General features: G+C 36.3%; 6 protein-coding genes and 1 long non-coding RNA gene across 12 annotated transcripts; 1 reads left to right on the top strand and 6 right to left on the bottom strand.

Annotated features, from left to right (window-relative positions):
* Positions 1–83: 83 nt before the first annotated feature.
* Positions 84–738, bottom strand: LOC127265487 (protein OXIDATIVE STRESS 3 LIKE 2-like). The gene is made up of 2 exons (XM_051295300.1): positions 551–738; positions 84–420 (listed from the first exon to the last, which is right to left on the bottom strand). Exons 1-2 carry the CDS (start codon positions 736–738, stop codon positions 84–86), a joined length of 525 nt encoding a protein of 174 aa, XP_051151257.1.
* LOC127265488 (uncharacterized) lies at positions 351–2,105 on the top strand. The gene is made up of 3 exons (XR_007841964.1): positions 351–448; positions 535–767; positions 1,992–2,105. It is a non-coding gene; the product is annotated as an uncharacterized LOC127265488 (long non-coding RNA).
* On the bottom strand, positions 757–9,444 carry LOC127265486 (uncharacterized). 4 transcript variants are annotated; one of them, XM_051295299.1, is made up of 9 exons: positions 9,207–9,444; positions 5,808–5,948; positions 5,543–5,738; positions 5,188–5,274; positions 4,240–4,617; positions 3,322–3,463; positions 2,014–2,655; positions 1,810–1,924; positions 757–846 (listed from the first exon to the last, which is right to left on the bottom strand). In XM_051295299.1, the coding sequence occupies exons 2-8, from the start codon at positions 5,876–5,878 to the stop codon at positions 1,839–1,841; spliced, it is 1,602 nt and encodes a 533-aa protein (XP_051151256.1). In that variant the 5' UTR covers positions 5,879–5,948; positions 9,207–9,444; the 3' UTR covers positions 757–846; positions 1,810–1,838. The 4 variants fall into 4 exon arrangements, with proteins under 4 accessions (XP_051151256.1, XP_051151254.1, XP_051151253.1 ...); XM_051295297.1 differs by lacking the exon at positions 757–846 and having other exon boundaries at positions 1,695–1,924; positions 5,808–5,903; XM_051295296.1 differs by lacking the exon at positions 757–846 and having other exon boundaries at positions 1,695–1,924; positions 5,808–5,910.
* Positions 6,332–9,208, bottom strand: LOC127265485 (exocyst complex component EXO70A1-like). Its single transcript, XM_051295294.1, has one exon. The coding sequence runs from the start codon at positions 8,780–8,782 to the stop codon at positions 6,776–6,778; it is 2,007 nt and encodes a 668-aa protein (XP_051151251.1). The 5' UTR covers positions 8,783–9,208; the 3' UTR covers positions 6,332–6,775.
* Positions 9,445–11,132: 1,688 nt separating the features above from the next.
* On the bottom strand, positions 11,133–12,769 carry LOC127265678 (probable WRKY transcription factor 17). The gene is made up of 2 exons (XM_051295613.1): positions 11,960–12,769; positions 11,133–11,604 (listed from the first exon to the last, which is right to left on the bottom strand). Exons 1-2 carry the CDS (start codon positions 12,643–12,645, stop codon positions 11,307–11,309), a joined length of 984 nt encoding a protein of 327 aa, XP_051151570.1. The 5' UTR covers positions 12,646–12,769; the 3' UTR covers positions 11,133–11,306.
* Positions 12,770–18,317: 5,548 nt separating this feature from the next.
* LOC127265416 (UDP-glycosyltransferase 74E2-like) lies at positions 18,318–19,922 on the bottom strand. The gene is made up of 2 exons (XM_051295195.1): positions 19,275–19,922; positions 18,318–19,046 (listed from the first exon to the last, which is right to left on the bottom strand). Exons 1-2 carry the CDS (start codon positions 19,920–19,922, stop codon positions 18,318–18,320), a joined length of 1,377 nt encoding a protein of 458 aa, XP_051151152.1.
* A 1,756-nt stretch (positions 19,923–21,678) lies between these two features.
* Positions 21,679–27,854, bottom strand: LOC127265702 (ubiquitin carboxyl-terminal hydrolase 18-like). 3 transcript variants are annotated; one of them, XR_007842015.1, is made up of 12 exons: positions 27,370–27,854; positions 26,380–26,551; positions 26,212–26,300; positions 26,045–26,130; positions 25,781–25,943; positions 25,527–25,650; positions 25,024–25,181; positions 24,518–24,602; positions 24,150–24,359; positions 23,845–23,906; positions 22,096–23,140; positions 21,679–21,999 (listed from the first exon to the last, which is right to left on the bottom strand). XR_007842015.1 is itself a non-coding variant. In XM_051295643.1 (11 exons), the coding sequence occupies exons 1-11, from the start codon at positions 27,612–27,614 to the stop codon at positions 22,195–22,197; spliced, it is 2,340 nt and encodes a 779-aa protein (XP_051151600.1). In that variant the 5' UTR covers positions 27,615–27,854; the 3' UTR covers positions 21,679–22,194. The 3 variants fall into 3 exon arrangements, 1 of the variants encoding a protein (XP_051151600.1); XR_007842014.1 differs by having other exon boundaries at positions 21,679–22,003; XM_051295643.1 differs by having other exon boundaries at positions 21,679–23,140.
* Between the last annotated feature and the right edge of the window lie 129 nt (positions 27,855–27,983).

Below are 27,983 nucleotides of genomic sequence, written 5' to 3' on the forward strand. Positions count from 1 at the left end.
CAGAAGTTGGAGAGGGAAGGATGGTTTTTAATTAATTAAATAATTATTTTATTTATTTTTGTATGGGAAGACAGATGGACGGCTCAGATCAATTCACTTGGAGATCCTTTTTCTTCTAGGCTGCCATTATCGTTTATTTCTCCGTCTTCATCTTCTTCAATTCGATCGGCGGCGAAGAAGACGACAGGCATGGAAGCTGCGTGAGCCAAGGCGGAATCTCTGTCGCCGTCGGTGACATGGAGCGGTGGAGCATTGCGAACTCCGTCGTCGTTGTTGTAGTACTTGTGCGCGAGAAGCAACCTGCGCCGTTTATTGCATATGTGATCCTTCTTCCCCAAATCACGAATGTCCTCAACACTTAGTTGGTTCAAGTTGCAGAACGATTTCGACCGTCCATTGTAAAATCTGGACAGACCTCTTCTGCAGAAGATCAGAAAATCAAATTCAGGTCACACATATTCATACATATCTACGTACATGTACGTGTGTGTTGTAAACGCTAAACAGTGTGATGAATTAGGAATTATGAAACAGGAACAGATTCAGTTACTTAATCGGAAGAGCATCTTCGAGCGCAGCCAAGGAATCCAGCGTTCTCCGGCGATTAGGTTGCGTCTCTCGTTCATCAACATCACTCTCTCCATCGCTAGACGACGGCAGAGGATGAGGAACAACATCCTGAACAATTTCCTTCCCCTCGCTGTCTCCGTCAACATAACCGCCATCGATTCTCTCCATTCCTTCAGCTTGTTTGCAAAAATAACCAGGTGCGTACAGAAATCACTACTCTGCTTCAAATGATCTGCTTACCTTTTCTATTGCTAATCACATCGCATGAATCGTTCTCTGCTTGAAAATTTTGAGAGGAATAACTCCAATATATTGACAAAAAATCGGTGCTGACTGAATTAATTAAAGTAGAAGACATAAATTCAAATTGTGGTTGGGGGTGAGGAAATTCCGGATTGATGTTCGTCTCATTTGTAAATCAAAATTTGGTGCGTATTCCTTCCATCATATTCAACTGAACAATCGTCACAAAATATCGAATGAAAGTGAAAAAAGAGGTATGAATTGAATATAGATAGCGAAGAAGAGAAGAGAAGAGAAGGATGACGGAGCTAAATTGACACGTAGAGACTTCAATCGGTTGCTTTTGTCTCTGTATTATTCTTTTCATTAAAAATATATATATAATATATATATGATGATGACGATGATTACGTAAGCATTATAACGTCATTTGCCTTTCCCCTCTCTCTCTCTTCATCACTCACACTTCCACCGTTTCAGTTTCTGCACATATTTTGAATTTTTATATTTTTTTATCGAACGAATTCAGAAATTTTTATGACCAGTTAGTTGTATATTGATTTAGTATCAGCATTTTTTCCGATGCCGATCACCTTTTTCCGAACTGGGATTGTAATTCTGCGATAGTCCAGTCTATTTTTGTTGAAGGTTTGTGCATTTTTATCAAACTAATTGCCATATGTTATTTTCCACTTTTCAAATGAAGATCGTCACTAAAGTTGTTTATGCTCATTTCAGTTCATTCTCCAGTAGTATTTTCTAATATATATATATATATATATATATATTTTAGAATCGCTTCATTAAAGATGTTACTACTTGTTACACTTCATCTTTCTTGTAGGTTTTGATAATGATTTGAACTATTGTAGCATTGAAAGTAGTAATCAGCAACTCTGTATTTAGACATTTGGTCAGACAAGAACACAAAAATAAAAACCTGCTATTTAGCAGAGATTAGTCAGAAAAAAAAGTTTCAGAATTAGTTAATGGAACCTTTCTTGCAGCCTGTTGTGTGTTCCAAATCACTCAGTTTTGACATTTTCCTTGATCACATCCATAGCCGAACTGGAATCCTCATGTCTTTGCTGCTTATCAGGAATTTTTTTACCTGCAAGATTGACCATCGTCTTTTCATTAACACGTAGTCTACAATCTATAAATCTCTTCTTCTCTAGGTACAAATGTTGGAGAAATTACCAGTGTCTTCTGCTTGCAATACAGCCGGAGCCATTTGAGCTTCCTGAGTTGGACGGGTAACGGGAGCAGAAGCTTTACCCTGATTCATCGAGGCAGATTTACAGATCTCAGCTTGGTTAGTTTCTTGGACAATCTTTTTCGACTCATTGGCTGAGGTAGAAGCCGCAGCAACTTTGGGGGGCACGGCAGCAGCAGGAGATGGAATGGACGCCGTTGCATTTTCCACTCCAGGAGTCTTCAAAGGGCTAGGCTGTGGTGCTGCTGGTGTTGCAGCTTTTATACTGCGTTGGTATTGAGCTTGCGGGGCTTCAACAGGTAAAGTAGTGTTCGGTTTAGGCGCAGTGTAAGTGGAGATTGGCGCTCTTGCAAGGCCATTCCGGATAAAATGCACATTGCTAGGCAGTTGGCTCGAAAGGGGCGGAGGGGGGGATTTGACCGCAGAGCTTGCACCAGTTGTGATACGGACAACATTCTGAAGCCGGGAAGCATCGATTATAGAAGGTGCATCAGCAGAGGTAGCGATGCGCGCCCCGGCAGCAACTGCAGCAGCTTTGACCATAGAGTCGGGGGTGGAAATAGGGTTTGGCGGTCTCACAGTTGGCGCCGGAGGTTTCAGAGGCCCGGTCCTTCCAAAATGGTGATCTGCAGGAAATCAGGTATATGGTTTAATTTCATTCTAACTATGAGGAGATCATTTATTCGTAAGGTAATAAACAAGGTAGAAACTAAAGTTCGACTATGGGTAATGCATAGCACCAAGAATGTTTCTCTTGCGACAGACAATGACGAATATGAAGCAAATACCACTGAGGTATAGCGAAATCAAATGCTTTAGGAAAAAAGTACGGCGCCACTGTTCCCTTCGGAAAGAACAGATATGTTCACAATATGCCAACTACTATGCAGTACCGACAAGCATGCATTAAAGACAAACTCAGCACAACATCGTAAATCTTTTGTTATGGAAAACAATGAGCATCTCCTAAAATCAAAGGCTGTACCAAATTAACTTTCTTTCATGGTGATTGAGATAAGAAAGCATCTAAAGATATTACTAAATGCTAATTTATTTCAAAACCAGGCGGAGGAAAAGCAAAGGCTAGGAGCAACTAAGCATCCAATTATTCACAAGAGATGTAGCAATATGGCAACAAAAAAACACGCGATAAAACTTCATATCACAGAACTAATTCTCGGCTATAGGGCACAGGCATTTACCCATTTCAAGGATGGTTCTTCCAACCAAGATGCCAAATTTCTGCTCAAAATAAAATGATAAAACAGGTAGAAACTGACAATGAGATTCACCTGTCTTCAAATTTTCACCACCCAGCGGCATATTTAGGGCTAAGGACACGGCCCGATGAGCAGCTGCTAGTTGAGTTTCAGAAAATTTTGAACTGGTTCCTGCATTTGCATTGCCTTGTTTTTTCCTCAGGCTGGACCATCTCTACAAATGCACATCCTCATGAATTAAACTTTGATAACAAATTTCCTCGACACAAGAGAGTACAATGAAATATGATAGAAACAAACACAGGAAATCTATTCAATGTCCAGAGGCTTTTACGAGGCTACACCACAAACAATGATTACTAAACGCCATCCAGATAAACACGGGCTACACACGCATATATATATATATATATATATATAGAGAGAGAGAGAGAGAGAGAGAGAGAACATAGTGGAATACACCAGACTCAATCTGTCTTCTTTCATCAGTTTGACAGTTTCAGCAACAACCGAAGTATGACCATCATCGTGACGATGCAAGATACTAGAAAACTTCTGAAAATAGCTCAGAATCATTTACCAGCTGATATTAACAACTCATAACTTAAGGGGTTATTCAGAAAATGAGACGGTCAAACTTTTAGGTTGGGGGACAGGTCGGCCATAGGAGTTCTAAAAAAGGATATGAACCGGGGCAGCAAAAGTTATGTGTGTGACGTTGGCTGAAGGAAGACTGAAAACAAAAGAAATAAATGCTGCTGCATAATTTTACAATCTGAAAACAAATCCTTCATCAGCACACATAAGCATCTAAATGTTTGTACGAAAAGGAAAATGTAAAACCTTATCATAGACAGGCAACAGATCTCTCTAAAAACACATAACCTAATAAGCAATTTACCTAATAATTGCATCTTTGGTTTTGTTTAATACGTGCGCTAACAAAGCATAAAACAATTCAATTAAAGCGGAATTGTGGGTATGAAGAACCTGAGATAGCTCTGACGGCTTTCTATTGTTTTCGAAATCTCCCCTGGCAATACTAGCCCAATTTCGTTCCCCATATTTTTTCACAGCAGCAGTGAGTTTTGTATCCTCCTCTGCAGACCAAACCCTTCTCCTTTTTCGTGAAGCCGCATCTGCTCCTGATGCCCCATTATTGGGCCTCTTTTCACTGCTTATTCCAGATGATAATGGTTGTATTTGAACTGGTACTGAGATGCGAACATTTTTTCCCTGCGTAGAGTCGAAGAGAACTGAACCATCTGAAGGACCAGCTTGTGCTCTGCTGCTCGGTACATTAATTGTCAATGGCGCTTCAAGATTAGAGGTCGGATTGTTATCCAAACAACCTGAATCAATTAAAACCTACAGAAAAAGCAATTGAACAAATGGATGAAGAATTATCTTTAATAAATGAGGAAAAATCAAAAGTTGCTGCCTCATTTAAATTACAAATATCCCTCCAAAACGGATTACTGGCTACGACATTAGAACCTAACTCCATTCACATTACGCCCCTATTCTCCAACAGTATATGCAGTCTTATTAACGTGCTCAAAACGTCAAGTTGGTTTTAAAATTCAATGTCCAACAGAACAGGAATCTATATTTTGCGAATTTGAAGCTAAGAATCAACAAAGACAGTGGAATCTTGCATTAATGACGCATCAATAGTTTCCGCATCCTTCAAATAATAAACTTCCCTTCCAACTCAGTTTAAACAAAACATCTGTTTCTTCTACAAACTAGAGATCCTTGCTATATTCCAAAAGATTGTCCTATCTCAGATAATAAATTCTTCATAAAAACTTGCTTAAAAGCAAAGTCAGTTTGAAAATTCAATGTTTCTGCAAAATAAATCTGGAAAACTAGAAATCAGTTTAAGAACAGATATGAGAGACTTGTAGGTAAAAGATTATCTTTTGCATTACATACTTTAACACACGCAGCAGCCTCCGTCAACGCTTCGCGAGGAACGGCAGGAACGGCCTCTACTTCATATTCCAAATCACTGTCATCATCCTATAACCATAGATAGGAAATTTCCCAATCAGTAATTCGAGCTAAAAACTCAACCACAACAAGAGAGCATCTGCTAGGCACAAATTTTCGACAATATTCATCTTGCATACATATCCATGGCGTAAAGTGAAAAAGACGCACCGACATACAAAGACAACGACAATTAATTAATTACTATAGAGCAGACCGGTGCATGAAATCGAGCAAAACCACAATCGACTTACGTCAGAATGTACAAAAATCAGAAACAGACAATAGAAAAACAGACCAAGGAATTCGCAGCAGCAACCACGCTTTGATCGGTTAGGGTTTCCCCATACGCAAGATGTCGCCAAAGCATTTGGCACTCCCTCGCACCGGAAATTCCGGTGGCGGTATTCTTCACCACTTTATCCCAATCAATTTTTTCTCCAGCCACATGCGCCACCTCTCGCAGCAAAGCCAGCACCGTCGATAATGGGTACCTACAGAAATCCCAATAAATGATAAAAACCCCAAACGGAAAAGACCGAAAATCTCCGAGGAAAAAGTACCTCTCCAACAAAGCGGCTGCGTTCTCTTCGGTGATCGGTCTCTTCTTCCCCTTCTTGGATTTGTCAATCATTGTTATCCTCAAAAGCCCTCGAATCCTAAACCCTTAGGAGGAATTGAGAGGTGAAATTTAGTAATAAACCCTGAGGAGGAGGAGGAGGAGGAGGGATTGAGAGGTGTATAATGAAATTTAATAATTATAAGAAATCTTTTTTTTTTATATACATACGATTTTGTTGCTATTTTTAACTATTTCAGCTTCTAAAAAGAAAAGCTCAAAGGAGGACTGTGCTTAACTGGGAAGCTCTGTAAACTTATATCAAACACACTAATAAACAAATACACACATATCTAATATACACATAGTTTGGCAACTTTTCTTATTTTCTAAGTATTATTTACTAAAAAGAATTTTAAATATATCAAATCAAATATATATATATATTAAAAAATAATTTCCATAATTTACAATTATTTGTACATATGTTTGTGTCTGTACAATGAATGGGAACCAACCAAACCACTCTCACCCACTCCTAATTTTGTTTATTGATAGATTGAAATTGTATGTGTATATATAGAGACACATACATTACTGGTAAAACCTACACACAATAAAGTAATAAATTGTGCCATTATCATCAGAACAGGACTAAAATTCCATTTCATAAATAGGCAGTATCGTTCTCATTATTATTCCATATTTCCATTCCATATAATAAAATACTCTCTCTCTGACTTCAGATTGATCTCCTTCCCCCTCCCCATCCCCCTCTTCTCCTGAACCATAGTTAAGTTACTACTACCTGCAAGTAACTAATATTTGCATCTTCATCTTCATCTTCATCTTCTTCAATAACAATAACCCCAACCCCATCCTCACACTGATCCTGATCCTGATCCTGATACTCATGGTAGTATATACAACATCAACATCAACATCCAATCCAATGCAGATTCTGCAAGTTTTTCACTTTACACTCTGCGGATCTTCCGAAGGAGGGTTGAATTTTCCGCTAGGATGCCTCACCTTCAAGCTGCCGTGCTTCGCCAGCTTCGGATGGAAAAGAGAGTTGAACATCTTCTCCAACGACTGCGCCGTGTACTTGGCGTATTTGCTTGCGCTTGCGTCCTGTTCCACAAGTGGCCCGTAGTTCTGCATATAGCTACGATACACCGGCACAATGGTCTGGATGATCGCCTGGCATGTCTTCTCGCGAAGCTCCTTGTCTGCAATCACGTAATTGGAATGTTTCTTGTACATCTCATCGAACGCTTCATTGAACGCTTTCAATCTCTGTTTCACCAAATTGCGCGCAGTTGCTCGCCCACCGGAAAAGAGGATCAGCCCTTCCCGGCTCAGGAGAGTCGGGAGCTTCCCCCAGCTCTCGCGCAAATACATGGTTGAAAAATAGTCCTTGTACTGTTCGTGTTCTCGCAGCCATGTATCTCCTAAAAGCCCACCAAATCTCGACCCTTTCAGATGCTTGTATAAATGCCAGTGATTGTTCATCTGGAAGAGGTAGGAGGGGACTGCATCTTTGTAACCCTTGGACCACGTGTCCAAATTCACCTCGATAGATTGTACTAATTTTAGAAGTTCGTTGTAGAGGATTCGCTCCTGGAACTTCTCCTGCTTCCAGCTCCGTTCGATGACAAGAACCTGCATCAGGATTGGCCTGTAGTCATCCCCGATCAGCTTGTTGCAGTAATCAGTGATAAATGTTACGACTCTAGGGATGCTGCAATCAGGTGGAGGAGGCGTGCGTCGTTGCAGCTCAACTTGAACCAATAGCTCCCAGAAAATTTCGCATGCTCCGCCAATTAATCTCTTGATTAGATCCCTTGTAAGGTTTTGAATCTCCGCGCACGGAGCCCCACCAAAGAGGCGGTTGAAGTCTGATCTAAGCTTGCTTAGGGATGCAAAAATGTCGAGCAGTTTCAATAGCTTGATGGGATCCTTGCGACTTTCTGTAACTGTTTTGCCAAACTGCAGGAAGGCGAGCATTCCGGCCTGCGCAGCAATTTTGGCAAAGCAGCTCTTCCACACGTCCAATCCCATTCGTTCAAACACGTCGTTGCAAAGCTTATACTCAGCTTCAAACAGGTGTTTCACAGCAAACTCCAAATGTTTTCCCCACTTGGCTATATAACCCTCAATGCTCGCTACGTCGTTGAATTCAGACACCGATATTTCAAGGTAATCCAAATTAAGGGCTTGCAGGCTAGCCCGAACATTAGAGCTCCGAACCTCAATGTAAATGGATATACACTTTTCAAGCCTCTCATTCGCAATTAATCTCCCTAAAATAGCCTGCAACTTCTGGATGACTGCCACCGGCAATGGTGATGGCGCAATGCAAGCTTGCTCGCCCGGTAAGGTTGGAGAGGACATAGGCAGCGGAACAGTATTCTCAACCAGCAGTCTCCTGAACTCATTCTGCAATCTGTCGAGCGCAGCCTCCAACAGCCCCCCATCAAGGCGGCCCTTCTCATCGCCTGCCTCCAGCTCCCTGAGATTCGCCAGCGCCTTCTTTAAACTCGAAATAAATGCCTTGTCTGCAACCCTATGATCATCCAGATACTCCACTATATCACCCAACCATTGAATAGCCATCCCACAGTTATCCCCCAAGAATCGCAACGCCTCTTCAAGGCGTTTGAGGACACTAAGATATCCCAAAAGGTCATACTGTGGATCAGACAATGATTTTTCAAGCCCATGGATGGCGTCGAAAACCTTAAGAACTGAAGCTGCAGGAACTACAGCTTGGTTGATGTGACCACCAACGGCGCTGAGGGCATCCCTTTCGGCTTGGATTGGCCAAACCGCGACCTCCAACGAAGGTAATCTACAGCTAATCTCACCTAATATAGATCCTGATTTTTCTAAAGATGCCCCTAAACACTTGGATTTCTCCACATTGGCTTTCAAAAGCTTCCTAGCAGATATCAAGTGATCAATGCCTTTATCCATCACAACCAATCAAATCAAATCACCAACTGCCTCAAAATGAACCAATGATTTTTCCCCAAAACATACAAACCCTAAGATTCACCACCGACGGCAACAGTTTCCCCCCCCTTTTCCGTTATTCTTCGCTTTTATTTACTCAAACTATGCAAAATCAATCCGGTTTCTTGTAGAACCTAACTTTCATTATTTTCACTCACCAACGTTACCAAATTTAAACCGAGCAATCAAACGAAAAAAAAATAAAAAAAATCAATGGCCAGATATATTCCCCCAACTACCTCATGAAAAACCACACGAAAACGCCACCATTTCTTCGACAAACTAGCCTCGACTCTAACTCGAATTAACAAATGCTACAAAAAATTCGCCCGGAATCGGATGCAAAATAGATCTGCTCAAGAAATCAGTAGTGTAGTTGCTGTACCTCCACAAAGTCGACGGTGGAATCGTCCGATGGCCAAAAATGGGAGCGATGAACCCTAATCGTAAAGCGAAAAAGGCGAATGCTTTTGGAAACCAGCAGCAGCAGCCCTGCCTGCCTCTGATCTTCGTGTCCAAGTGCTTGACAGTCAGACTCAGTCGGTATATTTTGCCTCTCTCTCTACTTTGTTTCTTTCTTTGTTTTCATTCTTTCTTTCCTTTTTTCTTTTGCCTGTCTCGCTTTTATTGCTACTACCTTTTTACTAATATTTTTATTTTATTTTATATCCAATCACGAACATTCCAGAATCAATAATAATTCTCTATATCTTATCATAATAATACATTAAAGTCGCATATTTGAAACACTCTTTTATTTACCCTTAAAAATATTATATCAAAATAATTATTTCACTTAAAAATATGAATAGAATACAAAAAACACATTATGTATTTTCACTCAAAATACTATATTTAATCATTATTATTCATTAAGAAAATCAAATTCAATGAATTTTTTTATTCACACCATTCTAAGATAAATACAAACTTTTGGATGAGGTGATACTTCCAAGATTTGTGTAAAATAAATAAATCAAAAGGCTACATTAAGTATAAATATTATATGTATAGGTCCAAGTAAAGCCCAATAAAGAAATAAATGGGCCTCGGTAAGGTTGGTCCATTAATTAAATTGGTCTATGCGCTGGCCCATGTGAAGAACTATCAGCACTAAGTTCCGTGTAGGAAAACAATTAGGTAATAATTAATGAACCAAAAAATCTGGTCAAAAAACCTGTTAGTCAACTAGTTTGAATTGTGGATATGGGTCAAAAGTATAACTTAAAAAATACTACATTAAATTTTCTCTCGATTACTGCCCACATTATGAAGCTGGAACGATTAAAATAGGTTTTATTCATGTGGTCCAAGTAAAATAATTAGACTGGTCAATTGAAGTAGCACATGGCACGTATCAAATAAGGTACGAAAAAACGTGTTCTTGATTGCAATTTCCCACATGAATCTCTATCATCATCAACATCATTATATGTTCATTTTTATTATTATTTTTTGTGGCTTCTTGCGAAGACCCACAAAATAAAAATGAAAATTTTGGTGATAAAAAAAAGAATGCCCACAAAAATTGGAGTATGTAGAAACGATGGAGTGGTTGTAAATTGTAAGTCCCACATGGGTTTGGGGATATTTGGTGGGTATTTGTTGTGTGGAATAAATAAAAATGGTTAGTTGTGAAGTAGTTGGAGGGTTTGGTTCAAAGGCCATAATGAGAGTGAGTATTAGTTATGAGTTATGACTCAACTGCCCCCCACATTTTGACTATTTATGAATTGGGGATGTTGAAAGAAAATAGAAGTAATTATTAGTTCTAATTAACTGGAGGTTTATTACCTCCATGTGATGATCATTCAAGTTAATGAGTGTGGTTAGAGGAAACCAGAGGGTGTTTGCATCACGGATTTGAATTTTAGTTTGGAGAATGAATACCTATGTAGTAATATAATAAAAAGATTAAACTTTTCTTTTTTAAAATTTAGTGGGGTGTATGGAATTAATTAATAAATATCAACTGTGTGGATTGAAAATTTGTTGAGGGGGTGGGGTGGGGTGGGGTGGCGAGTAGACTTTATGCATCCAAATTTCAAAATTGGCTGAAATGGTGATTGAAAAGCATCACATGGGATGGGCACTTTTAAGTATCTGTTTTTTATTTATTTTAAAAAATATATATATAACCTATCTTTTTGACCTTAGCAAAAAAGCACGACTTTATTCCATTCCTATGTCGAGAAAATAAATAAAGAAAGAATTATATGCGATTCTCAATTATGGGCATCCTATGCAGTAAAATAGTAGAAGAATCTTATTCAACTATGAATCTAAAATATTTGAGGGAAATTAATAAAACTTTCTTTTTCTTTTTTTTTTTTCCTTTTTTTGGGTTTCGCGGATTCTGGTGTCATCTACGGACTACGTCTAACAAATTTACACAAGAGTTCCAAATCTACCCCTGAATATATCTATTTCCGAAAATAGCCTCAAACTACCTCGAAATTACAAAAGATGCCTTTCCCCTTTTTACTCACGACGACTCAAACACCACCAACTGTGAGGGGGTACCGGCGCCGGAGATTTCGGGGGTGTGGCGGTGCTCTCCTTCGTAGGTCACGATTAGCATCGTGGAATCATCGTTTGCCCTCTCCACGTGCTTCCTCGCCGGGCAGCCCCTCACTGTACTGCACTTGTAGTATCCCCGAGGGTATGGTGAGCCTTTGATCGGCTTTTGGCCGTACTTTCTCCAGGAGTATTCGTCCGGCGGGATGTCGGCGACTTTTGAGCTAATTGCGGGGACTCTGATCGTTCTCTTCACCTTAGATTTCCTGGAATAATTGTTTAACAGCTTTATGAATATGGATGAATGTGAAATCTGGAAAGTCGTGGAAAAATTGATTAGCAGAAACCGTTGCCGGCTGAAAGCAAGCTTGTCAGAAGCGTCGGCGTCATACGCCGATAGAATATGAATGGAAAGTTTCAATTAATGCTATGTGATTAGGAAGTCGAATCAAATCCTTGCGATTGAATTTTGTAGTTTATGTTTTGATAGATTTCATCGGATTTCGAAAGAAATTGAATGAACCACCACGATTGAGTTTGCTCATAGATCAGCAATTGAGAATCACCAAAGCAACAAATCAATATTCAATCGGCGTTTATAATAAAGTGCGCATAGAATACCTCTTTTTGCAGTGGCAGCGGCTAGAGCCGGATGTTTTGCCGGATAACTCATCGGACTGGTCATGCTCACGACACCTCTTGCCGGAGAGCGGAGGTTTACCAGATGAGATAGCTACAGCAGGCGGAGGCATAAACATTTTAGGCGATCCACCTTTTCCGTTCGACACGCTACCTTCGGCGGTAATCGACGACACAAAGGTCGAAGAAGAGTTACCGGACGTGGACATCGCCGTCGACAAGCCGAATCCTTCTTTACCAGTGATTTCAACCCCATCCTTTCCCACAGATGGGCCTTGTTTGGTGAAATCAAGCGCCAAAGTAGGCACCGCCGGAGCCGGCGGAGCTGGAGAAAGAGAAAACAGACTCAAAGGTTGAGGAACCGAATTTTTCGGTGGATAACTTTTAACAGCAGTCACCGCCGGCGGCTGAGGCGCCGGCTGAACTGGAGCGCGCCTGAACCGCGCGTGTCCAGTCCGATTTAAGATAGAAATCATTTTTCTAAACTTCGAAACAGTGAAATCCGTGATCTCTCTGCAGTCAATCTTCTCGCACTGCTGCGGCTGCTGCTGATTCTTCTGAGAAACGGTTCGGATTAAATGCTCCATGGATTTCAACCCTGCCGACGCTGCTTCATGAATCGCCGTTTGCTCGTTGATATTCGCGTAGCCGAGCAACTCCACGGCCATATCTCCCTAAAAATCTCAAACAAAAACAATCTTGGGCAAAAATCGAGAGCTATTTATCTTCACAGAAACCTCATCAGAAAAAATGGGGAACGAGAGAAATATGAATGAATGAGCAGAGGAAGAGGAAGAGGAAGACGGGGAATATATTGTGGGGAAAGTGACCGGGCTACCGGGTACGAGTCAAACTGATCCGACGGCTGAGATTACTCCATCGTCGAATTCGATGTAGTGGGCAATAAAGACAAATTACTGGCCCTATTTTTCTGTTCGCAAGTGGGCCCATCACGAAGGACTCTATGGGGCCCACTTTAAAGGATTGCCAGCTCATACGTAACGTGTCCCCTCGGATACCATACCAAAATTACGCAGTATAGTGTACAAGTAGAATCAAAGCATAATTCAGCGAAGGGCATTTTTGTAATATCGTAAAAGTCGCATTTCCTAAAGTAGCGATTTCTTCTCATCAACACAAAAGTTGGATCATTACAAAAGGCTGACTACTTAAAAAAACTGAACAAGACAACCCACATGCCGAATGGTTGACCAACTTCTCCATCTGCATTCCTTTCCAACCGCACGATTGTCTCCTCTCCCATCAACGGCCACGATTCATTTGAGATTTTGACCGCTACTCGCTGACTTATCTGGCCTCGCTGCCACGTGCCATGCGTTGGGACACTCGTCATTTTCTGATTACCAGATTTAGTGTAGTTTACCCGATTTCTTTTTTATTTTATTTTTAATTTTGTAGTTAAATTTTTAAAAATCAACTTTATAAATAATGTAATTCAATATTTATTTTTTCTTTTTTTTGAGAATGCTAATTTTATACTAAGAAGTCTGACTTTTTATTTTTCCTGTTTAAATTAAAGCAAAGTTTGACTATCCGCCGGTCCGCACCCTTTCCTGCGAAGGTTCATCTCTATTTTCTATTTTAAACAAAATAAAATAAAATAGTTACAGAAATATGTGTGACATGATTTCTATTATTGACCAAATAGGAAGAGTAGGTTTGAGTTCATATTCAGTACGTATTATTTTTTTATTTATTTTTTTTATTGAAGAAATAATAAATTAAATTAAAGATTCAAGACAATATATAATTAAAGTAAAGGTGACAGACAGACAGACAGACAGCTTTTGACTATTTGATATTGACTTTGTATCTTTATTAGGAGCTTAGTAGTTGGCTTGGCATTTAATTTAATTTAATTTAATTAATTAATTTTTTAAAATTAGTGAAAGATGTAGTACAATTGGGTCATTATAAAAAATATGTATATATTTAGTGGGTTATGATGTCAAATGCAACTAATGGCAATTGGCAATTGCATGCGTGCTTCACCACTTTACTTGCCCTAATTAATTTATATAAATCACAAAAAAAATAATAATCAAGATCAAACCAAATCAAATCAAATCAACTATTCACTAATTAAATTAAATTAAAATTTAAATATTCATTTTTGGGTCACTAGAGAAACAGCTGGCCAACTCACTTTAATATATACGATATCATATTTAAAGTATTCAACATCTTTATTCGGACAGCACATTCTATATATATAATCAAAGTGCCACTATATATATATATATATATATAATTAATTTATGGTGCATAGGCAGGGCGTTGACAATTTCTGAAGTCAACCAATACCCACTTGAAAAGACAACGTTATAAATCAGGAACCTAAATGTCAACTCTGAGTGGAAGAGTATTGTTATGCATGGAGGAAGAAAGATGTAGGAAATAACTTAGCATTATTTAAAAATAAAATAAAATAAAATTGAATTGAATTGATTAGGGATTCGGTGGCTAATTGATTTAATTAATACGACTACACTAGTGATTGTGTTTTTTCAAGTGGTTGCTATTTTAATTAATTAATTAATTAATGTTGTTGCTACAAATTATATATGATTTTATTTAATTAATTGTTAGGACAATATTTTTATTCAAAGAAATACTGCAAATATTTCTAAGTAAGAAATAATTAAATATATTTAATCTTTACTCCACAATTATCTCATCACATCACTCAAATAAATAAATATTTTTTCTATGTCACTTAATTCTCAAATTATTCTATTTAATGCTATCTACTTAAATTCTCTTGTCGAACACAAATACTCCCTCCGTCCCATAACAAAGTATCTAATTTTTCGTTTTAGTTCATCTCATAACAAAGTATTCATTTCATTTTTTAGTAACTGTATTATCTATCTAACATTACAAATATCCTTACAACTTACAATATATTGCACAAATGTCGTTACATTTGTATCATACATACTAATAAGGTTATTTTAATCATTTCTACTACATCACAATATAATACTAATAATTTTAAAATTACGTGCAAAAAGCAAATAAATATCGAGTTATGAGATGGAGAGAGTATTAAACTTAGATGGAGAGAGGGTATTATTTAATACTATACCATCGCTAAAGCTGTTAACGATCCGAACCGAGCCAAATTTTAAGTGTTCGTTAACGTTCGCGAACAAGGCTCGTGTTCGTTCGTTAAGCTTTCGAGCTCGTTCGTAGTGTTCGAATTCGGCTCGTTAAGAAATTTTGTTATTTGAGCTCGTGTTCGTGTTTGGTTCGTTTAGGCTCGATTAAGCTCGTTCGAGTTTGTTCGAGCTCGTTTATCTTATTTCTTTTAAATTTATATATAAATTATAAAGAAAATTTAATATTATTTATTTATATATTTTAAATTAATATTTTATTTATTTATAAATTATAATTTTATCAGTATATATAATATTTATAATAAATATATTATTTAAAGGAATGTTTGCAAACGTTCGCGAACAAAACTCGGGCTTGTTCGTAAATCAAACGAGCTTGTTTATTTTGTTCGACTTGACTCGTGAACGTTCGCGAACGAGCTTTAACCGAACCGAATTCACGAACGGCTCGATTCGTTTAACAGCTCTAACCATCGCAACAATCATTTAAACCAAAAAAAAAATAAAAATCCATATCCAAGAAAAAATCACCAAAGAGAAAAAGGACTTCCATTTTTCCAATACGAAACCAATCATTGTAAATAATTTTGAATTTACTTTCAATATACATATATTTCATAATTTCATATCATATATTATGTGTTATTTATTTATACTTTATATATATATATATATTCTACCTAATATGATATGAAAAACAGATGCTATGATGCATTGATTGGAAATTAAAGTGAAGAACAGGAAGCTTCTATTCCATGTACACATTAGGTCAATGAAATAAATAAATTTGAATGGTCCCCATATGTATAAATTCAATAAATAGACTTTCATCATATTGAATCAATTCTAATTCCTATCAATAAGTCTTTGGTAAAGAGTCTTTTATACACACAGGATTTAGTCACTAATTGAATAGCAACATTGAATATTTGTTTACCAACTTTTGTGAATATTTATGATTTTTTTTTCTCATAAAATATTGCATCTCTATTATTATTATTGTTATTTTTTTTTTTCCAAAAAAAAAAAGTCACAAACTAAATGCACCTGCAAATACATTATATGTTAAATATCTATAAGATGGTTACACTTAATTAGGTTATCTAATGATAACAAATTAACATCCTACAATTGTTTGTAATTTTTTTATTAACCAATTCTTAAAATAAATAAATATATTTCACGCTCGAGACAGACAAAAAATGAAATGACAAAAAATGAAACATTGTAGGATATTTGAGACGAATGAAATATATTTTAATAAAAAATTAAGAAATTTTTTAAAAATAATTTAAAAAAACTTACGTTTTGATTTTTATTGTTTTATGTGAAACATATATTTAGTATAATATTTTATTAAAGATTATAAAATATATGGTAAGACTTAATTAAGGAAAAAAAACTCAAAAAGCAAATAAATTATATTATAGTATCATAAATTAAATAAAAAAAAAAAGTAAAATGGAAAATTATATAAAAATGATACAGTTTAGAAATTTTCACAAAAGTAAAACAAACAAAAGATTATGAGGAAAATAACACAAATATTTTTATTACTCCATTTATCTATTCAAAATTTCTTAATTTTCTATTTTAGTCGATCCATATGTTCTTATCTCTTTTTTAGTAAAGTTATATTATACACAAATACAAAATATCTTTATTTTATCATTACATTATTATTTATATATATGTAAAAAAAATAATAATAAAATTATCTTTGCATATCTCATTAATAAAATATTAATATACTAAAAATCTTGGGGGAAGTATTTTTTCAGTATCTTCTTATTAATTTTCTCAATTATGGACCCATAATTCTTTATAACCTAATTAAGGGGCTTTTCTGACATTTGGGCTTGGGCCGAAAGTAGCCACTCACTAAAACAAAATTTCTTTTTTTTTTTTTTTTTTTTTTTTTTTTTTTTTTTCAGTAAAAGAAAATTGAGAAACCATCACAATAGAAAACTTCTATATTGTTTCGATATATTTAAAAAAAATTATATCTTAATATGATATTTTATGGAATAAAATAATCTATTTTTTTATTGAAAATTGGATGTTAATTTAAAATCACAGACAAATAAATATATTATATTGTATTGAAATAAAATTTTGTACAATTTAACATATTATATATATAATAGTTCAGAAAAATCACTACTCGTGTAAGGAACATTATTTTTATTTTATTTTTTAAATGGTTTAGACTATTCCTTAATTAATTTTCTGAAATTAAAAATATTTTTGAGTAAAATTATTATCATTAATTTTTGTAATTTGATAGCTAGTTTTTATAAGAATTTAAATATATATATAATTTTTTTTTAAAACAAATTATACTTGTTCAAACAAGAATACAGTGTATTTCATCACACTTAGTCAGTCCATCCCTATATCATATTATCATTTATTAGCTATTAAAACTAACCATATATATTAAATCAAATAAATTTTGGAACTTTATATATGTCACAAATCCTCCCCTTTAAATATAAATTTAATGTTATTTTTACCTAAATAATTAAAGTTGGGTACAAAATAGTACATGAATGCACCATATATATATATATATAAAGTGGCTTGGACAGTTAGTACTGTATTATTTCAGTATGAAATCTTAAAATTTATTTCCAAATTATTTATTGTTACTATTAAATTTGGCAAGACAAAACTTAATAATTAACTACCATTGGTAATTGTTATTATTATTACATATAAATATTTTCAAAGTTAAGTAATTTTAATTACTTTTATATTTTAATGAAACGTTTATTTTTTATTAATCTCGTTGCTAAAAAGGGTAATGATTTGTAGGTACTCAATAAAGAGGGAAGTTTATAAAACTTTAACTATATCTATATACAGTTTTGGAAATTTTTGGTACTATTAATATATAGTAATTTTTATTAATTATATTTTTATTATTTTTAAAAATTTCAAAAATTTAAAATTGTTTTTCCTTTCAATCTAGATTAAGGGTAGAAGTTTAGATTTTTAATTCTAAAAAAAAAATATTTTATTAAAAAATAATAAAAGTAAAAAAGATAATTGAGAATATTTAAATTTTATTTAGGAAAAAAAAAACAAAGAAAGAAGGTAATAAAATAGTAGTAATATTTATTGAAACAGAAGATAGTTATAATAAATAATACATTATTATTATTATTATTATTATTAAAAAACGATATTAATAATCAAGCAACGGTTTTAAAGGCACCGCACGAAGCAATGAACTCGTCGATGCTGCGGTCGGAGCTCCCGCCGGCGTCCATGGCGGTCCTGGCCAGCTCCTTCCATTTCGCGGCGTTCCTCCGAATCGCCGCCCCCTTCTCCCCTACCATGACTTCCTCCACGCACACCTTCATCTTCTCCCTCCCGACGACCCCGTCCTCCCCCGCCGCCGCCCTAACCCCTATCTTCCACACATCCGTCACGAATTTGGCGTTGGTCGGCTGGTCGGACCACTGCGGCACCGCCACCACCGGAACGCCGAGGCTGAGCGCCTCCAGCGTAGAATTCCAGCCGCAGTGGCTGACGAAACACCCAACCGCCGGGTGTGACAGCACGTCCAGCTGCGGGCACCACGCCACAATAAGGGTTTCTTCCCCTTCCGTACACTCTTCCGGAACCTTCCGTTGCTCCGTCGACCGGACCACCCACAGAACCGGTTTTCCGGTCAGCTTCAACCCCCACGCCAGCTCAGCCATCTGCGCCTCCCCCAAATCCGTCACGCTCCCGAAAGAAACGTACACCACTGAAGCCGGCACGCGCCGGCTCAGCCACTCCATGCAGGCGCCGGTAGCCGGCTTGTACAGGCTCAGCCCGTAGTCGCCGTCGTCCGCCAACCGCCGGTCTAGGTAAACCGACGGTACCGTCGGCCCGATCGTCGCCACTTTTGAGAGCTTCCTCATATGCTCCACCAACTGTAAATAATTAAATGTAAAAAATAAAATAAAATTTATATGGACATTTTTTAAATTTTGTCACAATTTATATACTGGAGTATCTTTTTATTGTTACTAAAAATTTTAAAAATTTAAAACTCCAAATGTATGTCTAAATGCAGACATATAATCGACAAATGAATTTATTTCGATTTGTTACGAAATAATTATTATATATACCAGAATTAATAAAATAAAATAAATAACCTCTTTCTCCGACTCGTAAAACGTATTAATAATGAGCCAATCAGCTTTCGCCACGTCCTGAAATTGCAGAACCGCCAGTTTAAAAATCGTCGGGAAAGGTATATGCCCCGTCAGAAACGACGGCAGGTCTCCGGCGACCAACGGTGGCACTCCAGGAATAGTTATCTCCCTCTCGCCGGAGACCGGTATTTCCAGGTCGCCGGCGTAGGTCAGGTAGTACAAATAATCGACGGCGCAGGACTGAGTAAAGAACGGCGCCGCCAGGAGGCGGAGGTCCTTGGCGACGTCCAAAGCCCAGGGCAAGTACGAATCGTAAACGATACAGCTGACGTCGCCGGAATCGGCAATAATCCTCTCCACGGCTTCCTTGACGGACGCCGGCGCGACTTCCAGAAACCTCTGCGCGCACTCCTCGTGGTCGATTCCGGACGGAATTCCGTCGTCGTATCCGTCGGTGTAGGTTTCAGTGGAGATGGCGTCGGTAGGGAATCGCTTGGTTTTGGCCAAGTAATTGGTGACGAGGAGAGTGATTTTGAGGCCTTTGTGGTGGAGGCGTTTGGCGAATTGAAGCATGGGGTTGATGTGACCTTGGATCGGCCATGGGAAGATGATGCAGTGCGATTTTAGTTGCTCTGCGGATTCCGCCATTTTCGCCGGAGACGACGATGACGATGACATTAGTTGATGCATTTCTTGAATCCTTTGGGGCTAATATATAGTGCTGATGAGCTAGTCTCTACTGAACTAATTAATGAATCCCTTTTTATTTTTTAAATAATAATAACAATAATAATAATAATAGTAATAGTAATATAATAATAATAATAGTAATAATAATAATAATAATAATAATAATAATAATAATAATAGTAACAATAATTCTATTTAGTTGCTTGATATTATAGTCATATTATTTCTATTTTGAAGTGTAATAGAAAAATTGGTGATTTGGAACATTTTATTAAGTCATGTAATATTATTGTATTATTTGGTGTTTTTGAGTTTTAGATATTTGTGATTATTATTATTTTTAAGTATTCAATTTATTAATTTTCTAAAAATTCATTTTTATGATTTTTAAGTTTATCTAAAACATTGTATAGAATTATATATTAGTTGATGTTCTAATTAATACCTATTGTAGGTCATGTTCATGATGTGGATTGTTTTTATCATAACTCGATTTTGTTAGGATATGGGTGAAACTATTATTCTACCATTCATAAATTTGAATTTCTAAAAATATTAGTCAAACATTTATCTTTTACTTTTTTATATTATACATCAATATTTGAATATATCACATTAAACAATGTAAATTTATACTATTCTTAACCCCAAACCTTCCTTCTGTGCATAATCACACCTATAAATTAAAATGTTTTTCGAAATTTAGTATGATACATTAATTAAAGTGTAAATGAGCTCGAAAACTTTTTAATCCACTCTTACATAGAAAGAATCTTAAGATTTTCACGACAGCATATAATAATAGGAGAGAATTCGAAGCGAGTTTCTAAAACATCTTATTAGTGACAAATAGGAAAAAGATCGTTTAAACTTTCTGAATTTATATTGCGAATATAAAAAGTTCTCCAAAAATCTCGAAACTTTGGAAATCATTATTTTGTCTTGTATATTCAACGTACATGAAATATAAGATTGAACTTAAATTTTCTCATTAACCAAAGTGGTAAAAATTAGAATTAAAATTTTGATACCATGTAAGATTTGATAGCATTTTAGAACATGAGTTACAAATCCCTTGGCTCTATTCTCTTTTAATTTTTCTTAAAAAGTTACAATTCAAATATTTTATTTTATTTTTATTTTTTTTTATTTTTTTTTAATATAGAATATTATATCCAATTACTATTTAAACAAAAAAATAAAATACAAAACTAGATGCAAAAAGAACAACCGTTATTTCAGAATGAGTAATTTTTAGGATATACACAAGTGTATTTTTAGAATTATACCAAATTTTATCAAATGCTTACATATTTCAAAAATCAAAATAATACTATTATTTACGCAGAGAAAATATTACCCAAACCTGCAAAAGAATAATATCATGACCATAATATACTCAATTATTTCAAGAATATTATAATTGTACAATATTAGAAAACACATGACACATTTTATTTTCACATTGTTTTTGAGATTTTATCAATTATACATTCCTAGAAAAAACACATCAAACTTATTTTTATTTAAATACTAAATCATTATTTATATATATATATATACCTCTGATATAGAACATCACATATTCATCCATAAATTAAAATACACACCTAAACCACTGAAGGTAACCTAACCTCGTTAGCTACCACAGAAAAAGGCAATTATCACAAGCACATAAATATGCAAACAACAATGGTAACATCAAAATGTGCAATTATGGAATAACATTTCATTTCCAAGATTCCTGTTAATATTGAAACCCCGGACATAGTTCCCAGCGCATCCACTTGCGGAGACGGGACGGGACCGGATCATCGTTAAAATCATGTATGTATATGTGTTTGTGTAGCCTGTATGTATGTATAGATATAAACAGAAAGAATTTCTTTTAACATCTGGGATTACCAATGAATGCCTGCCTGTCTCTACTCGATTCAAGACATCCTTCGCCACGTTCCAGCCAGCGAGCGCAGCCTGGAACTCATTCTCGGAAATACCATTAGTTTTCACGCCAGTGCTGTGAAGGTGCAGTCTCCTGCCTTAACAGGTTAAGTAAGCTCCATGGATTTATCTATGTTCTTAAGACAGACATTCGAAGTTTTCTCCAGTAACCCATCAGATCTATACATACCTTGTATCAAGGATAGGGTTGCGCAATCCAGAAATTACCCTCTTTATAATCTGATCACCAGAATGGAATGTACATTTGGGAGGCTCTCACAGACTAGCTTTAAGCCTTCCCATTTTCATGGATAATGTGAATTGTTCCATCACCTGGCAAGCTGCCATTTCCATATGTTAAGCTGACTTTTGCATCTTCCCCTTCCGAATTGTTGAGGTGGCAGTCATGTGGCGAATGAGTTGCTTCTGCAGATGTTCTATCTTCAGCCTGAACACATTTCCTTTTCGGGCTTTTTCCAAGAAAACCTGGGGGAAAAAGTGGCTTCTTTCCTGATGAGCTTCCTTCACCTGCTTTCTTAGCAGCATTTTCAAAATTTTCGGAAGAAAGGGATCCTTTACCATACTTGGCACGTGGGGTGAATGTAGAATTAGCAGGGTTTGCTTTATCTTGGACCTTAGCATTGGTAATATCCATGGCTGAAACATTACAAGCAGCACTGTCTTCCTTGAAGAAATGTGTCTCAGCAACACAAGATTCCTTGGTCAACTTTCTCATTGAGCTTACATTGACATTAACTTCACTGTCACAATTTGCATTCTCGCCATCAGAAACAGAGACTGATGATTCTGAATCCTCAGCATCAAATCGTGTACAGGCATTGTTGATCAAGGACATTTTGGTGGAGTTTGGCAGCATGTCAACTTTCCCAGGATGAGTAAGTGTTTCAGGATTCTTGGACAGTCCCTCGTTGCTATTAAGTTCAAGATCCTTGACAATGGACAAACTCTGGCCAGATACTACCATTTCCATATCCCCTCGGGCATTTTCTGAATCTATAAGGGATGACGATACTTTCTCACAATTGATTTTATTACCTGCACAAATAATGGTTAAAGGTTGCTCAGAATCAACTGGACTACCCATGCATGCCGCAATAGAAGAGCAGCCAGCAGGTTGCTTCAGTGAAGGATCTACTTCATGAGTTTTAACAATTTCACTTTCTTCTTTCTTCAACAAGTCCGTTAATAACAAGCATGATGGGCGGGCACAAGTCCTGCATAAAATGAAAATATTGTTAAACCTAAATGTGAAAATATCATGCTCGTGACAAAGCTCTGTGCTGATCTGGGACAGTTTATGGCTACTGGGGCAGATGTTCAGGGAAGTGGAGCTCATTCTTTTGTGCATGTATTATACTATTATTAATTGTGCTTCACAGTTCACAACGCTCATTTTGTCATAAAGACTTATATATTTATTATGATTGCTTTATATAAGAAAAACTCGACAATATTTTAGTAAAAAAACATTAATTACGAATTATAACTTGACAATATTTTAGTAAAAAAACATTAATTACGAATTATAACTTGACAATATTTTAGTAAACTTGGTACTTCATAAAGAGCCACAGTGCTTATCAAAACATATAATTAGTAATTAAAGGTTCAGATATTTTCTAGCAAAATCATGAATGTCTCTACACCTTGTTCATGGTATTATGTTAACATCAACTCTCAAGAATATTTCATAGGGATTAATCAAAAGTGGAACTCTTTAACAATGTCTTCTGTTCTACTCAGAAGCAACTTCTAAATTATTTAGACTTCCTAGAGACTTTAAGAACGCTGTGTCGCTGTCCTTTAAATTAGTTATCCATCAAGGACTTGAAGCAACTTGCAAATAACTTAAAAAGAATTCTAACGACTAACGGTATCTCTATCATATTAATAATGCCTGCAAAGAAACGGAAATTACCTACTATACAAGAGCATATAGGCTCCCTGGGAAAGTACGTCATCCAAGTCAACCCTAGCAACCTGAAAATGAGAAAAATATTAAAATACACTCAATTCAAGTCAAATTAGACTTATTGGGTACCACATTAAAGTTGGTATTTAGAAAAGTAAAATGCATGAGTATGGTTTGTTTAAGCCAGATCTTAAATACAAGCTTGCGATCAGAAAATCTGTGATGCGCTTAAAGAAAGCCTTCCTATTAGAACAAGGGCACATTAACACATGTAAGCTGCTAGAAAGAGAAAAAACAGCAGAAAGCAATACCTTACAATCATCAATCCTGTACCAGGTTCCGCGGAAGTCCTTAACATAGCAGATATAGTGACCAAAAAATGATGCATTCAGCATATCTACATGGACGATAACAGCATATAACTTGTATATATTTCCTTCTTCCAATTCACTCATGTACGGGCTGAGATTCAGTGTTTCTGGGAAGGTCACTCTCTTATTAAGTTTCCCAAATCTTCCACTCTGCAGGTGGTGCATTTGTAAACAGCATCAATGGAAACTCTCATTTCATGGCCAAAACTTAGATTGCAAGTATCATAGTTGACATAAGTAATTGCTCCAAGAACACACACACACACAGTACATATGCGCAGGATAAATAATAGATTCAACAGGCACACCTGAAATCTTTTCAAGGCAATTGTAAGAATGTTTGGTGCTTGCTGTATGGTAAGGCGCTTCCATGCCATGACATAAGCATTGCAACTGCAATAAACTCATTCTAATTGGTCAAAAACTACACACTCAAAGCTAGTTAATGTAAAATGGGTAAACACTTGTATGGTTAGTATAAATAATGCTAGCATCAAATGAAATTGCAAGCCAAAGAAACTGAATGGAAGTAGATAGCAACTAGAAAGGGTAGAAAAACTAGTAATGATCCAAGTTCAAAGAGCTGCCAAGCGGAATAGGAAATATCGAATAGTAATGAATTAATGACGCAAGATAAATAAAAAAAAACGTTCAGCCATAGGGAAATTAAAATCAACTACAGCCAATGTGGTGCAATGGTGGTAAGTCATTGTACCAGACGGAAATTGGAAATTAAAACTATGAATATGGTTTATAAAAATAAACTAAAAATTTCAGTATCCTTGTGGTTTTTGGCTTAACATATAATGCTTACCCATCGCATTTATACATATTGTCCCCATGAAGTGACTCTTTAGCAGTGAACTGATCCAAACACTCCTCCAAAGATCCAGCATCACCATGAATTTCCACAGTTAAATCCATCATATTCTCGAATTGGTTTGAAACATTATTACATTCTGCACATATAACCTAAAACCCAAATATTATTAACCAAACATGGTGAAAGCAATAAAAGAAACAGAGAGAAAGGGGCATGAGAGAGGATAGGGCCCAGGGGACAGCGAGTTGCATTTTGATAATTAGGGAGACAAACAAAGCATTCCATAAATAAGAAGTAATATCCCAACAAGCAACACGTCACATATTTGATTACGATACTTAATGCTTTGTGAATAGTGTAATGGTATGATGCGATAACAAGAGCCATGACTTAATCACTAGCACTGTAAGGGATATTGCTGCATCACTTCTATCAATGAAGCACACTCCATACTTCACATCAAACAACAAACATGGTTTATATATGAAGACTACCTGCGAACGAAGACGACCGCCAAATATATGTTGAATAAGGGTTGTCGCCTGATAATTAGGATGAACTACTTTTTCCCCACCAAATTCATCAAGGCATACAGATTGCATTGTGTCAATGGCAAACCTATACAATTATTGTAATCCAACCAAATTGATCTTAGCACATCGACTAGTATACTTCAAAACATCTTTCCTGAAACTGTATAAAGGGAGTAGAATGGGAATTGAATCAGTGTGAAACATCTAATATAGACCTCATGAACTCGTGGGCATCCTCTTGTTTCCCATAGCCAAGATTGCCACCAATATTAGGCAATCTTGAAAGAATGTTCATGGGAGAAAATGGATTGACACTTCGGCTAGCTCTTTCCACATGTGTTTGAAACTCACACAAAAAACACCAATCGTCTCGTTGACCTAGATACAGAAAGATCAATTAATAGATATAATATATATAAAATGAAAATGAATACAACAAAAAGAATTGATGAGTAATAGTCATGAACAAAGAAAATTACATTCACTGCGATGGCCTTTCTCCAACAAGTAGACAACAAGAGGACGGGTATACGAAAGACATTGAAGGACCACATTAGCAAAGCAGCTGTAATAAAGCAGGCAGGGGAAAAGGTTGCTACCTGAAGTTATATGACAGAAATCAATGGTGAATAAGATCTTCATTTACCTGTTTCCACAGTTCAGAAGTCCACAGGGAGGGTAACCGGGCTTGTCCCATTTAAAATATTCTACAAACTCTTCATATGGAAAAAGTATCTGTAAACAAAATAAGTCCTGGTCAAAGCAAGTCAACGCTTATGTATGATTATTATTATGGAACATGAGCAGTGAATACTCTGTTTGCTGGTTTAAGTTTCTTGGAGTTTCCACCCGCTGGACCTAAAGTTTTCCTTCCTCGGTGAGTGGATGATGATGTTTGGATGTGGTTAGCTTTGTGACATGATTGAAAATCCTTGCAGGTTGTCTTATGCTCAGAATTCCAATGAGACCTTTGACAAGCTTCAGAGCTATAATTCCAGGTACAATGTTAAGCAAGTAGTAGGATCAGAATCAGTTAAAATTTTAGGAACTAACTTATATTCAGATAAGCATCCCTATAAGTTGCGCATCAATTGCTTCCATGAACCATTATTAGAATTGCATAAATCGATATTTTGACATTCTCACAATCATGGGTCATTTTAAAAGGACCAGTCAACGGGAATAGCAACTAACATATGCTCTATCTGATGACATGAAACATTAAATGCAGGATTTACTCTACAATCTGTCAAAAGATTTATAGATACAATCATATTACAATAGGTTCTCTTCTCTAAATGCGTCAATATACAAAACATTAATGACTTAGAAGCAAAACCCAACCAAAGCTTAAACCAAAGAATAATCGTCTAGTAGTAAAACATCATGAAATAAGTTAGGAGACAAACACTCAACAGAGCCTGTGCTACACTAAGATTTGTACAAGTTATAAGTTTTGTCACCACTTTGTGGAAAATCGTTAGGTATGAATATGTTAGATACCTACATATATTCATATAGGCAAATTTCAGTCCTGGATGAACCTAACTACAACATTAATTTCTCTATTATACCTTTAAAACACAACCTAATAACTAAAATAGCATTGGCCATTCCATAACCTAAAATTCATCACTCTGCAACAGAAAAATAATAATAATAATAACAAAAATAAAAACCACATGTTTCCACAACAGAATTCGCATGCAAGTACAGAGCCAAGCATCACTCCACAAATCGCTAAATATAAAAAAAATATATATGAATTAACAAAAAGGTAAACGAAAAGCACAGCCGCTATTACCAGTACTTAACCATCTTGCAGCGAGCACACTGTTTCTTCGTCAGAAGCCCGCAGACGACGCAGGCCGTACTCTCCGTTTTCCTGCGATCCAATGAGGAATAATCCGCGGCGGAGGTATCGAAATTGGAGTCCACCACAAAATACCTAGAGGCAGTGTCCCGCACCAGATACAGCAACCCGAAGGCTCCCGCGAATGCCAGCACTATAAACTGCAGGAACCAGTTAAGATCCGCTGCGACATGCATTTATCAATTCGCAATTTCCGCCTTACAGTGCAATTCTCAATACTACAAAATTCGCACACCATTAATCAATCAAGCGTATGAGAATTAGGGTTTCTGTAAATTTTTCGCGTGGGAAAGGGGAAACTGTCGAAACTGGCAAAGGCACCCTTCGTTCCTCCAAATATACAAAATTCCCTAAAATATTTTCTTCTTTCCACTCGGCCCTTCCTTTTCCGTTGCAGCTCGAAAATTCAACTCATAAGTTTAAGCCGCAGATTTCCATTTTTACTCTCTCTCTTCTTCTTTCCAGCTCCAGGGCAATTTCGTCTCTTCGTCTTATGTATAACAAATTAAAGTTTATTTTTTTTAATTTTAAACTGAAATAATATT

This window comes from Andrographis paniculata, unplaced genomic scaffold (genome assembly GCF_009805555.1).
Source record: "Andrographis paniculata isolate CXL003 unplaced genomic scaffold, ASM980555v1 Contig73END, whole genome shotgun sequence".
Taxonomy (NCBI): Eukaryota; Viridiplantae; Streptophyta; class Magnoliopsida; order Lamiales; family Acanthaceae; genus Andrographis; species Andrographis paniculata.

What these genes read in the sequence shown, in the direction of transcription:
- LOC127265487 (XM_051295300.1), bottom strand. Translation starts at nt 738, where the DNA reads ATGGAGAGAATCGATGGCGGTTATGTTGACGGAGACAGCGAGGGGAAG. An exon ending in GAAGATGCTCTTCCGATTAA is followed by an intron (nt 421 to 550) that starts GTAACTGAATCT and finishes GATCTTCTGCAG; the next exon opens with AAGAGGTCTGTCCAGATTTT.
- LOC127265486 (XM_051295299.1), bottom strand. Translation starts at nt 5,878, where the DNA reads ATGATTGACAAATCCAAGAAGGGGAAGAAGAGACCGATCACCGAAGAG. An exon ending in GCAGCCGCTTTGTTGGAGAG is followed by an intron (nt 5,739 to 5,807) that starts GTACTTTTTCCT and finishes GGATTTCTGTAG; the next exon opens with GTACCCATTATCGACGGTGC. An exon ending in AGGCTGCTGCGTGTGTTAAA is followed by an intron (nt 4,618 to 5,187) that starts GTATGTAATGCA and finishes CTTTTTCTGTAG; the next exon opens with GTTTTAATTGATTCAGGTTG.
- LOC127265485 (XM_051295294.1), bottom strand. Translation starts at nt 8,782, where the DNA reads ATGGATAAAGGCATTGATCACTTGATATCTGCTAGGAAGCTTTTGAAA.
- LOC127265678 (XM_051295613.1), bottom strand. Translation starts at nt 12,645, where the DNA reads ATGGCCGTGGAGTTGCTCGGCTACGCGAATATCAACGAGCAAACGGCG. An exon ending in CGCTGCCACTGCAAAAAGAG is followed by an intron (nt 11,605 to 11,959) that starts GTATTCTATGCG and finishes CAATTATTCCAG; the next exon opens with GAAATCTAAGGTGAAGAGAA.
- LOC127265416 (XM_051295195.1), bottom strand. Translation starts at nt 19,922, where the DNA reads ATGGCGGAATCCGCAGAGCAACTAAAATCGCACTGCATCATCTTCCCA. An exon ending in TTTACGAGTCGGAGAAAGAG is followed by an intron (nt 19,047 to 19,274) that starts GTTATTTATTTT and finishes AATTATTTACAG; the next exon opens with TTGGTGGAGCATATGAGGAA.
- LOC127265702 (XM_051295643.1), bottom strand. Translation starts at nt 27,614, where the DNA reads ATGCATGTCGCAGCGGATCTTAACTGGTTCCTGCAGTTTATAGTGCTG. An exon ending in GAAAGGCCATCGCAGTGAAT is followed by an intron (nt 25,944 to 26,044) that starts GTAATTTTCTTT and finishes TTCTGTATCTAG; the next exon opens with GTCAACGAGACGATTGGTGT. An exon ending in ACAGGATTGATGATTGTAAG is followed by an intron (nt 23,907 to 24,149) that starts GTATTGCTTTCT and finishes TCTCATTTTCAG; the next exon opens with GTTGCTAGGGTTGACTTGGA.